Source organism: Thunnus thynnus, chromosome 23 (assembly GCF_963924715.1).
Source record: "Thunnus thynnus chromosome 23, fThuThy2.1, whole genome shotgun sequence".
Taxonomy (NCBI): Eukaryota; Metazoa; Chordata; class Actinopteri; order Scombriformes; family Scombridae; genus Thunnus; species Thunnus thynnus.
This window is the reverse complement of record NC_089539.1, coordinates 16,204,654-16,217,750: the sequence shown is the minus strand read 5'-3', so window position 1 is coordinate 16,217,750 and position 13,097 is coordinate 16,204,654. Positions and strand designations below refer to the sequence as shown.

The 13,097-nt window shown below is 39.8% G+C and overlaps 1 protein-coding gene across 3 annotated transcripts in view; it reads right to left on the bottom strand.

Moving 5' to 3' along the window:
• cacna2d1a (calcium channel, voltage-dependent, alpha 2/delta subunit 1a) overlaps positions 1–13,097 on the bottom strand; it is a 104,464-nt gene that overhangs the window by 85,752 nt on the left and 5,615 nt on the right. For 2 of the 3 annotated variants that reach the window (XR_010925826.1, XM_067582363.1), the window contains exon 2: positions 829–910. Coding sequence is in view for 2 of the 3 variants with exons in the window: in XM_067582363.1 (XP_067438464.1) it covers positions 829–910 (82 nt within the window). In the remaining variant the exon portion in view is untranslated. Of the gene's footprint in view, positions 1–828; positions 911–2,941; positions 2,961–13,097 lie in introns of those variants that run through there. The other variant, XM_067582364.1, reaches the window with a different exon arrangement.

Genomic DNA, 13,097 nt, shown 5'->3' with positions numbered 1-13,097 from the left:
GAACAAAACAAATAAATCTAAATTTTATCTGTTTGTCTGCAATGATTCATGCATGTTGTCATTTAAAATACAACGGCCATAAAGGCAGTTAATCATCTTGAAGGCTTAATCTCATTTGTGATTTGAGCAATCTTTACATTTCTCCATGACCGTGCCTGGACTCCACAAGCTAGTCACTCCCTGTCTTGATTTGAAACCTGGGCTAACGTACAGAGTGCTCAGATTTCAGGACTACCCATTGCTGTGACTTTTGACAGTCTGGTCATTTGCCATCACCACTACTGCCCCCACTAATGCTAATGCTAGCTGTGGGAAGTACAAAGAACTGACTCTTCATGTGGTCAAATTAAATGAACCAAAATTCTAGAGGGAGATGTGGTGGGAATCAACGCTAACGGTATTCTGAGTGGAGGCTTGTTGGCGTTGCTTGCTAGTTTCCACTAGAAAACTTAACAGCACAATGGGTCCTGTTGTAAAGGTGCATAAGGGTATACCTAACCAATACTAACTGGGCTTGTTAAAAAGGGGAAAAAAACGCATTTCAGCAGAACAATGATGTGCTCCAGTCAATAGCACACCACAGCGTGTCTCCTATCGCAATATTGGCCCTTAGATGTCAGTCAACTACTGCCATCAGCCCCAGTCCTGAAGCTTGGACAATGTTTCCACAAATATGTCCAAAAACTGAAGATAAAATCAAATTGCAGTCCAGCTTTAAGATGTAATGGTTAACAACTATACTTTAAAATAAAAGGTCTAAAATGTACGTATAGGGATGCTTTGGAGCAACAGTTACAGTGTATATGTGTGACAGAAAGTGATGCTTACCTGTACTAGGTTTTCCATGCCACTGGCTGTGTCTGTTAATGAGATCAAGTCTTTTTGCATCTGATCCACCCATTCCTTTATCCTGAGAACACACAAATAACAATCAATTAACCAATAATTCCTCAGCCAATGGAAAGCCTCCGATTGGCCTGCTTATAGTCTAATCAAATTTGTTCCTCCAATTTCATTCACTCTTACTTAGAGCACAGCCGACAGAATTATGTGACCTAAGCATTACTGCTTACTATCACAATATGCTAAAATGCTGTATAGATTCAGGGGAAGCGTGGAATAATAATGTTTAGCCAAGTGAATACATTGCTCTACTCTACATGAGCTGTGCATTAAGGCAAGAGCTATTCATAGTTGTCAGCATGAGTGTCACATCCTCAGGGGTGAGATGCTGGTTAATGTATTCTTCTGAAGAGAAATAGGACAGAAAGGGAAAGAGAAAGAGACACAAAAGAGCAAGAAAGACACAAATTCCTCTATAAAAAGGTTTACATCACTTCAGTAAGATCAGAAAACATATCTGAGATCTATTTACTCAAGTAAAAATGTATTTATCAGCCTTTTTGGATTTCAAAAGACTCAGCATCAGTATACAAGTTTTCTATGACCCTTAGGTGAATGCCTGTGTGTGTCCATGAACGTATCCAAACAGTAATTACCAGCATGTCTAAACTGTTATAAATCAACTTAATGCCCCTTAACTTAGCCGTGAGGATTTTAAGGACATCAGTTCCTTATATGGACTCTTTGACATTCAGTTCAGTTCAGGTTATATGTGTTTGTGCACATGGGTGCGCATGGTGTCTAGCTGAGACCATATCCAACATACCCCGAACATAAAACACCAATGAATCTCTTTCACACCGTGCACAGTACAGAGTTTATTTTCCATGTTTATTTGCAAAACGAATGAGGCAGACTTACTGTATTTAAGGTGTAATAAACTCGTTCAAGACAACCTCGATCACACATTCATTTGCTATTTAAAGCGGCTATACAGTAATCAACAATGTGACATTAATATGGGATATTTATATAAAAATACATAGTCACATGAATACTTGTATGTCAAAAAGGTCACTCATAGTGATGAGGCCACAGATAGTGTTTTTTACAGCTCATTATTTTCATTATCCGACCCACAACTTTACTTTTTTGGTTCACTCTCACAGCGTTGTTTTTGGCCACAGCAGGAATGCTGTTCAATCGCTCTGATAAACCCACTCTATGGTGCCTCCCCAGCACCAAAGGGCAGGCATACAAAGTTAGTAACTAGCTGGTGAACACACCGTAGTGTAGCATTTAGCAGCCCAAGAGCCAGATATTTCCCTCAGAATTTAATCGAGACTAAAAGCTGAAAGGAGAGGGAATAGTGGACTCACATTTGTCATGTGGCCAAAAACACAACTCCAAATGAATGCTAATGTTGCTCCCTATCTGATGGATGTGTAAACAAATTTGCCAAATCAACTTAAAAAGGTAATAATATGTTGGTGTTGTTTCAACAGATTGACATCAACAACAGATTTATAGATTGTTCAACTGACCCCAAGGGGCTAAAAAACAGTTATTGCAGGTCTAAAGAATTTGACATTTGAGAAAATATGCTTATTTGCTTTCTTGCTGAGATTTAACACTAGATGAGAAGACTGACACCACTCATGTTGGTAAATATAAAGCACTGGTTAGCTTATCTTAGCACAATTGGAAACAGGTGGAAACAGCAAGCATGGCTTTCTCCAAAGCAGTCCAGACAAGAAACAGTCCATAGAAACACAGTGAGTTGTTTTTACACTTTGTACAGATTAACCAAACGAGATATTAGCTATTGTGTTAACTAGTGAGCTTCATGGAAGACAGATTTTGTTAACGTTGGACACAGTCAGGCTAGCTGTGTCTGTTTACAATCTCTGTGCTAAGCTAAACTTAGCTGTGGTAGCCTCATATTTACTGTACAGTCATGGGAGTGGTATCACTCTTCACATCCTATCTAACTCTCTGCAAGAAAACAAATAAGCATATATCCCAAAATGTCAAACAATTAGCGTGCTTATACATCACTGACATTTTTTCACTATTTTTATCTACTTCAAGAACTTACATCAAGTTGATTTAGACATTTTTCAGCAAAAGCAATGTCCACGTCTCTACTGCAACCACAATACTGGCCTCCCCCAGCTCCTTTACAACAGTCAATAAAAAATACATGACATAATCCATAAAGAAAATTACCCTTTCTCCCCCACAGTGTGAATTAACCTCTTCACCTTCCATACTGCTGAGGGGCCTCTGACATATGAACCTATGTTATCTTATTTAAAAAATACAGTGTAATATGAGCAGTGTGAGCTCGCACTGGAGATGTGTGGCATAGCAGCCACATAGTATATTTAGCCTTCTGAGAGACAGCTGCTCGTGGCTCTAGGCAGATATAGTATGCGCATACTGTCAGCACATTGCACTTTCTACCCCTCTTCAAAATCATGTGCGCACATATCCACAAACACACACACACTGTAGGTATATGGGAAAATAAGAGGATATGATCTCAAATTAATTACAAAAAAAGTTTATTTACGTTTCAGACTCATGATAGATCCTTTTCACGTCTGTCTGCTGACTGCATGGAACCAACTCCAGGGTCAAGATAAGGTCCTCTGACCATAGCAAGCACACAAGGTTGTTATGCAAGTGACATTTTTCAAATGTTGGCCTTAAGCAAAAAGGGTGGGGCACTACAACAGGTGTTGAATGGGAATACGGTGAGTGTGTGCGGGTGTACAGTTGCTCCATCAATGAGGGCTTGAAGTTCAGTATCTTGTGTTCAAACATTGGCTAATGTTTCAGCAAGTGCTGACCTTTACTTCTTTAGACTTATACAATTCGACATTCAATGCGATATTCCACTCATAATTGATTTCTTTTATTTCATATTTTCCACACTTTCTGAGCACACTACAGCATATACTTATCAAATCAAGCTAATTTACTGCAAGTGAGAGGCACTGAATGTTGCAGAATGCACATCTCAATCTAAGTATTGCATTTTTAAATATAAAAGGCATGAACTAGCTGACACCAGTATTGCATCAACAGAATGTCTCTGCAGACTCCTAATGAACAGAGTCTTAATACACAAGTATGCAGACCAACATATAATATAATAAAAACAAATTGCTAATGGCTCATTCTACTAACTCTATTGAAATCACTGATCTTGGTTTAATAAAATCTCTTGGGTAACTGGTAACTTGGCTAAAGAGTGGTCTGATAAGCTGCTTCCAAAAAATAACCACCTTCCTCTTATCAGTCAAGAGCATAGGCTAAATTTTCTGCATAACACCGGGGTGTGTGGCTTCCTCATAAGTGAGGAAAGCGCGTACTGTATGTTTATTTAAGAGACTTAACAAAGACATTTGCAAAAAAAAGTACAAAAACATTTGATGAGGGGATGGAAACTTGGAGCAGGACACGGAAAAATGAGATAGCATCATTATCCTCTCCCATTCTCGGCTCCTATTCCCGCCCCCATCTCACTCTCTCTCTCTCTCTCTCCCTCTCCTTGGGGAAATTGGAGAGGGGGGCTATGTGGAAAGGAAGGAAGCCTCCAAAATGGCTGGTGAGCCATGTAGAGCCACTTGGCTACAGTGGTTGCAGACTGCAGGGCTGGAAGTGATAGGAGCCATGTGAAACTCAGCCAAGTGTGAGACCTGCTGGCATTACAAGCCTCTTTTCTCTCACATGTGTCTCATTGAGTCATTAATATTACCCACTTATGAAGCAGACTGTTTTTTTCTGACAGGCAATTGTTGGAACCCCCTTTATCTTCTTTCCTTCTTTTTTTTTCTTTTCACTCACTTTCTTGCTCACTCACATAAACTGAGATGAGGGCAGTCTGTAAGAATGCAGTGTGGACTATGTAATCTGTAAAACTATTAACAGTTCAAGAGTCTGGTATGTTTACTATTCTACAGCGTGATGATTAGGCAATTTTAGACCAATAAGGGCTTCCATGAGACAAGATCATACAATCACTGTGTTGTTCTTTTCAATTTAAAGGGCACTTCAACGATTTTAAATAATGAAAACAGTTTACTTATCGCAGAGTACTACTGTGTTTTCTGTGAAAACAGTTGTATAATGTCTTCTGCGGCTTTGAGGGAGCCTTCCAAAGTCTACCTGCTTCAATTTGAACAATTCCTATTGTATAGCAGTCTGTTGTATGTCTCTTAAATTTATGGAAGTGCAATATTAAATTGCTGGAGTCTCTCTTTAAGAATGTGTACAGAATTCTCCTATTTGCTGAGCTGCTAAAATACCATAAGATGGTATTTTTATCTTGTGGGAACAAGATTGTTCAGACAGCATAATAACTCAGGTGCACAACATCATACTTTGTTGGCATAAGAAAAAAATATTGGGACTTTGAGGGCGTCAAACTCTTATTCTCTCTCCCTCTCCCTTGGTTTTTGTTTGGACTAGCGAGGGAACCAGAAAGTTGGCTTCATGACATTCTACATAAATTCCTCTCTAGTCATATCCAGTATTGCAAACTCCACCCTGATAGTTCCTTCCATGTGCTGGCCCTTTTATAATGGTCTAAAAGGTGTCAGTATGCTTCAACCAAAGTGCTTGTTGGATTGTTGAATAACATCCGAAACTCTCCCCACGTACATCAGAATCAATGCTGCATTTGACACTTTTGGTAACTTTCCAAAACTGACAATCCAGCAATCACGCCCACCTTACATGATGGCTAGCCAAGTGTGCAGAGGTCAGGCAGGCTTTTAACTTCTCTCTCAAGCTCTCTTTTTTCATTCTTCACAGTTATTTCCTTAACTTTTTGTGTGTAAACCAAGTGCAACAAAATGAAAGCCACTGAAAGTCTGCATTGTGATCCCCATATTTTAAATACTATAGCATTTCATTCCTTCTTATGATGGCAACTTTTCACTACGCCTTTGTTGCTGTTGTAGCTGTTCATAACAACTATAAACAGATTTGCCTTCAGACGTGGTCGGACAGTATTTCATACCAACTAGCTTGTCTCAGGCATTCCCTGGCCTTAAAAGTGCTTTAAAGTGCAGTAGTTTATTTCGTCAGGTTAGAAAAATCTATCAAATGGATTGCTGTTCTCTCAAGCAGAAAAAAAAGCAAAGAAAATAGACTTCAAGTAACATAAACTGGCTTTAAATAAATGTAGCTCACTGTCTCAGGGAATGCCTATCAGACTGGATATCACTTTGTTCAACTACCCCTGCTGTCGTTCACAGTTTTGCTATCTATAGAACGACACACATATTTAGCTGCACTGAGCTGGAAATAAGCCATGTTCTTAAACATGCGCACACACACCCACACACTTTGGACCTGGACTGGTTTGTGCTTGTTATATGTAGTAGAGACGAAAAGCTGTGATACCTGTCACTCAGCATGTTGTTTATGAGAGTGATATGCGACTCAAGGTGTATGCAGTGCAGATCACCACAGGTTCACTGACTTTAGAGAGCCTTTCGATAGATCGTCTGATATGGGGGCTCCGATACTGAAAAGATGAAATTAAAATTTCATCAAGTTCTTTCCATGTCCTTAGTCACAAGCACATATGTGCCAGTGAGTTAAATGGTGTGAAATTAGATGAGGTGCTGGCAAGCAGTGTCAATAATACCACAGATAGTACACCACATCTTTGCTTTACAGTCCAATTTAAATAAGCAGACGCGGACAAAATGCTGCCTACAAATCAGTAGGCATGTGAGACTTTCTCACTGCTAATTTAGTGAATTCCTCAGCTAGACTGGTGAACATTAGTCTTAATTTGTGCTTGACCTACGTGGCCTCCAGTTCAGTAGCTGATGTGTAGATAAAGTAGCCCCTCCACCTCTCCTTTTAGCCTCCATCCGTCTAATGACTAACAGAGAAGCTGCCTCCATCAGGCCAGCTGTCACGTGTATGTATGTGTGCATGCATACGAGTGTGTGTTTAAGACTGTATGTAACTAGAGCACTGGGTCTTTCAGAGGGCAGTAGGGGGTTGCCCAGGTCAAAGGTCACCAGGACAGGTGCAGCTCCATTGGAAAAGCTCTTAGTGTAATGAGGTGGGTGTGACCAATTTGTGTGTGTGTGTGTGTGTGTGTGTAGGATCAGTATTATATAACCCACCATTTACAGTGATGGGCCAGTGCATGACTAAGCTCTGGTAGACTATGATAAATGAGCAGAGACAGCAACTTTAAAGCCTCATTTATAACATATTTGGTGACATACAGAAGATGATACTGCTCAGGAGCTTATTAGGATTTGAAGCGATTACTATGACATGTGGTCATGATCACATTGTTTTGAGGAGTAGTCTGCAATTTGCCACCTTAAAAGGGTGAAAAGAAAACCCAAGGAACACCCTGACACACCATCAGTACCTACAAGAACAACAAATAGCCTCGCTCTGCTAGTTAGGAGCGGACTGTCCAATCCGAGGGGTGAACACAATCCCAGAATAGAGAGCATGACTCAGCATGAGAGCATTGCTGTCTTACTTCTGACCACATTAACCCCTCTGGCGAAGCTGTGTGTGACTGTGGGGGAGGCCGCTTGTATTCTCCCCTCCCTCTGTTTTAATATTTCTAAACCACAGCTTCTGGCTGTTAGCTGTTGTGCAGCTGTTGGATAAACTTTTAGTAGGGCACTTGTAAGATGATCAGCTCAGGAAGTTAATATACTCACTCAAAACATTCAAAAACTATAAATATTCAAGTGTCTTGGGTTCAATCTATCAGAGATCATTTAGATTGAAGGATAATTCAGGATTGTTACATTAAGAAACAAATGACAAAACAATCTCACCACATGGTGCTATAATAGCTGCTGTTTCTAAGGTCAAGAATGAACTTTGTAAGCCAACACTGATGAGGAGTCCTTAAAGTGCTCAGAAAAATTTAAATGATTAACATTTCCATGACAATGAAAAGATTGTGTGACACCAGAAAAAAATAGTTACTGAATAATTAGTTTACAGATTTAATTACTTGGTAAATACTATGTTATCATTGCTTAAAAAATAACAGCCAAAACTATGAAAATAAGACCCAAATTTGAAAAAATTGGAATTATTATTTAATATAAACTCACCTAAACATGTCCTTGACTAACACTTTTTTTCTTCTTTTCAAATGACAACTTATTCAAGGTTATGATAAAAAGCTCACAGTCAGGCTGTTACAAGGGGTTTGCACGAGTTTGTAACCTAAAAGATGGCTCCCTGATGGAGTTCATAGAAAGAGACTGGGAAGATTTAACTTCAAGGTTCTTCTACAACCTTCTCCTGTCTGTGCTTTCATACAAAACTTTATCTCTCTCTAGAAAGAAAGCAACAAGGGAACCTAAAATAAATACCCTGTAGACTGTATTCATATGATTTAGGCTGTCAAAGTATTGGAACGGTTTGTCATAAAACACTTTTTCATGTCTCAGTGGTTAGCAGGCAGTAGCTGCCTAAGTCATCTCATCTCAATTGAGACTCATGGTATTAATAGTCTAATTTAATACAGTGTATAAGTTATCAAGGAAGAAAAAAACATGTCAATTTTTTCCCCACAATGACTTTACATTTTCATTCAGCAGCAGTAGTTTTCAACTGAATCCATGTAATTTCCACAGCTTTATAACTAGTCTGTTTACTTCCTGTTTTCCTCAGTTTTTACCAAGGGATAAACCTAACACCATATAAAACACCCCGAGCTGAGTGAGTGAGAGTCCAGCATATTGATCCAGCGATGCTGGACGCTACATCATTCCGACTGAATGACCGAAAAGCTTGCCACGCCGCGGCTCAGAGGCCCAATGTGCCTGGTGCAGCCACAAGAGTCCAGGGCTCAATATCCAATCTTGGAGTTTCCACTCCAGCGCCCCCTCGTCTTGTAAACATCCTCATGTTTTTATACTCACAACCCAGTCTGCGGATCCACATTTGATCTCTTAATGCCATCGAAATCATCACGGAAGCATACGACAGCAAACCCTCTTTTTTTTCCCTCTTCTCTGTCTCATCATGTTGTGGAGTCATGGCACTGGTGGGAGACAGTTTGAAACCTTAAATCCTCCTCTAATAGTAGTAATTTGGACTTCTAATCTGTTCTTAGAGAGAGACAAGGCTGAAATCAGTATAGGAAGCAGAGGAGATGTATGAAAAAGACAGGGATGTTTGAGGATGGCAGCATGGATGTAATTGAGCCACTGGGGGATAGCTAATAAGGAAAGACATCTAATAAGCAGCAAGCCTGACAGAGCATTGTGGACAAACAGTCACTTTCTGCCTCTCTTCCTGTCTTCTCCCTCCTCTTCTTCCTGACTTTGCACTGCTTTTGTCCATTTATCACCTACTGCTGGGTTATCTCTCCCTCTCGACATTGTTTGGCTCCACCCGTGTGACTCAACAATCTGTTTGTTATTGTATATTCTGCAAATCTGGAATGTTTTTTTGTTATTCTCTCATTCATCATTGATAGCTTACATTTTCAGTTTACACACTTCACATTATTAGCCATATTTACTCCCTAATGCATTTGCTTTCTAAAACTCTCTGCTAATGCTAGAATTTTCCTTCCTTCCTCCTCCTCCTCATTCTCCTCTCCTATCCCTCCTCTCACATGTATCACCACAGAGCACAAAGGAGACAAGTGATGATATCTTCTCCTTTATTGAGGTCAATAACACACTAATTGCAGGCTTTGTAAATGTCTTGCGGCCTCATTATATTATATGGCAAGACTCATGTTTCTCCATATCTTCTACCATTTTCCTTTTAGCAAGCTAGGCAGAGCCTTTACACCACGACCCCCTGCCTAGATCTGAAGAGCCATGTTTAAGTGAAGCCTTGACAACAGTATTTTCTGTGCTCTATCAAGCACTTGTTAGGATGTATTACAGCTGTGGAAGAGCTGACTAAACAATTGTATGAGATCATTATCAAATAATGGGGTGGTGCTGGTGGGAAATCATGCACCAGAGAGCAGGTGTGGGTTACAGGAAGCTGATTCCATCGGGATTGATTTAACAGGAGAACTTACAGTATGGCTGAAGACAAACAGCCTCATATTGTCTTGTTATGCTCGGTTTAACTTCAAAGCTACAGCATAGATTGTTAGTACATAAACAACTCCATGCTAGGCAGAAAAGAAAATTGCTTTCTCAATTAACCATTATATTATCCTTAGTGACCTACTTACACTGTAAGCCATATATTTTGCTGATTAGTTAGCTTTGAACGGCAGGATGATATGTGGCATGTTAGAGAAGAGGAAACTCTTAATGCTACAAGGTAGCAAAGGTGACGTAATGCTAAAATGGTTTGTTGATAAATTAGCCTACTGTTAGACAATTTTGATAATCATTTCATGTCAAACATTTGCAATTCAAAGATTGATAAATCAGGAAATCAGTAGATATGTTTATATTAACAATGGATCAAATTACTTTGTTTTGTGAAAGGGTTGCTCGTAGTGATGAGCAACCCACATAGAATTATTAACCAACTCTGCAGTCCCCCTCAGCTCTTAGAAGCTTTTTAGCTTCTTTCAGCTCATTGTTTTGGTTTTGCATCCTGCATCTTTACCATTTTGTTTTCAAGCTTGTTTAGTTCAGTTGAATTGGACTCCAGTTTGTTTTCCACCTTGGTGAGATTTGTTTGGGCAGATCTGAAGACAACAAACGTATTGAGACTCGGACCAAAACAACCATACCAAGACCCTTTGAGGAGTTGGTCTCAGTCCGGTCCCAAGCGAATTCTGGAGTAGTTTGTTTGTGATGGGAACGTGATACGTCCCAACTATTAGGTGTATGCCGCAAGTATGTGCTAAAAGGCTCCCAAAGCCACACTTTGCATACTGGAATGCAAATTAGCAAAATAAACAGTTACTAGCGGCTAGCCAGAGAAAGAATTGAGATAAGACCTGGACTAGAGCTATGAAGTCAGGTGCATCTGGCCAGAGGACCTTCTTCAGTGAATGCTCTCATGTGGCTTTTAATGATGCATTTTGGTTCAGTTGAATTTTTTCTGTGTGAAAAGAAACTGAACCAATGGGAAAACAAGTTTACCATCTCAACCACTGACTCAAGCCAGAGTAACCAAACTATAGGTTTGAAAACACCCTTACACCCTGTTCAGACCAACATAAGCCCTGCGTGAAAAAACACAGCTCTCTGAGTCATTTGAAAGGGGGTTGTCCCTATTGGATGAGTAAACAGGCAACCGTTTGCCACCAAGTTTGCATACAATATCAACTATAAAGGTGATAATATGTCAGCATTGTCTTCACAGCTTGTTTCCACTGCCCCTAGGTGACCAAAATAATCAATTATTGAACCCCCCAACAAAAGAAACAAATAAACAATCTTTCATCACAGCAACAGTAGCCATATGTTTTGTGTCTTTTGTGTCTGTCTTTTAACATCTCAGGGCATTTTCAGAGCATGGTGTTTTTGAATTGGTGTGTTTTTCATCAATATATACAGGTTTATCATATAAAAATCATTTATTCACAATAATTTCCATTCCAAAAAATGTGGATGAACAGAGTCAGACCAGACCATTTGGATATCTAAGCACAGTGCTACTGTCTGTCTACTGGCAACATGACATCACTACAGAAGGCCGTGGGTCAGAGTCCTTCTACCCTTGTCCACATTTTTTTGTTTTTTTTTGTAAGGGACCATGTACAGTGTTAAACATAAATGTTATCATTTGATGTACTGTACCAGAGTTAGCTTAGGGCTAATTTTCATCTGCACTCCCTTTGGCAAGTCACAATTAAATCATGTAAAAGCACAATAGGAAACAGTGCAAAGCAAAAAAACACAGAACACATGATACAAAGTTACACACAACAGCACATCTCACACACCCACAATGTCAACTAGAAAGTTTGACCTCACACTCTGGACCACGGCTAGCTGGGACTGACTTGCCGTCCCCCTAGCGCCTAGTCTGCCTCGTCCACACCCTCCATGTCAAACGGCATATACATCCTGACAGAACTAACAGCTCCCATTGTATCACCTCTCCCTGCAGGTGTCTGGACACATTAAATCTGAAGAAACAGAATTGTTGTGACACCTGCAAGTGTTTGTACTCTCTGCAGACCAATCGCACCTGCTGGTGAGATTCCAGCAAAATACTCAAATAATGGCAACAGGAAAAGTAGATCAATATAATACTTCCTATGGGAACACATGCAATTTCACAACAATGCTGTCATGAATATGAGTCAAGTTGCATTTAAAGACATAGAAGTTGACTTGAATTTTGACGAATGCTAAGTAAGTCCTGGTTGTTAGTGTATTATTGTCATGTATTGATTAAAACTACCATCTCTACCATTAAAAAGCTTGTAAAGAGACATGGTGATCTAGGAAAAACACATAGAATTAGGGTTTGTATACACATATTAAGGTTCTTCCTCACACCCACACATAATTACTCATTTTCAGTCCCTTTCCTCTTTCACGTTAATAACAGAAGATAATAAATTGTTAATTTGCATTCTTTCTGCTCTTGCTCTTCCTCACCCCTCGAGCCTTCTTTATCTCTGCTACATGTCATTTTGAACTCTGCTCAAATGACTAAAGCTCCACATCCCTGTCACCTTCACACTTTCTGAGCAAAGTCTCTACCCATCCATCCATACATCAACTCCACCCTTCTGCCTCACTACACACACACACAATCTCGGACGATGTGTATAAATAGAGAGATTAGGGAGAGGGCCCCCCCTGGCCAAAATGTCCAATTAACGTCAATCTAGACGCCTACACAGGCAAACTACTGTTAGTGCTGTACTGAGTACTAGTCTCCCTGATGGCTACACGCACTGTCCAGTGTAGTCTGAACACTGGCATTAACAGCTCTTATGCGGCAATACAACTCCATTAAGGGGCTCAAGCAAAGCCATCATAGACCATCACAGGTCCACTTTTGTCTGCGTCTCTCTCAAAATATTACACATCAGATGGGCTTGTGGTGTCTCACTAGAGATATTTTAAGCACTTAACGCCTCTAGTGTGTGATCAGGATAAGTTGGCTTATTGAGTCCTTTACCACATTTTTAGACATCTATAGGAAACTTTTTATTTCAAAATCAGATAGTAGCCACTCTTTTCCAAAATTTCTGGTTATATAAAGTAGTACCACTTTCCTGTAGCTAAGTAATAACCAGTGTTTAACAAAAATTTCTTAAAGAAACTGTGCAGAATTTTGGGAAACAA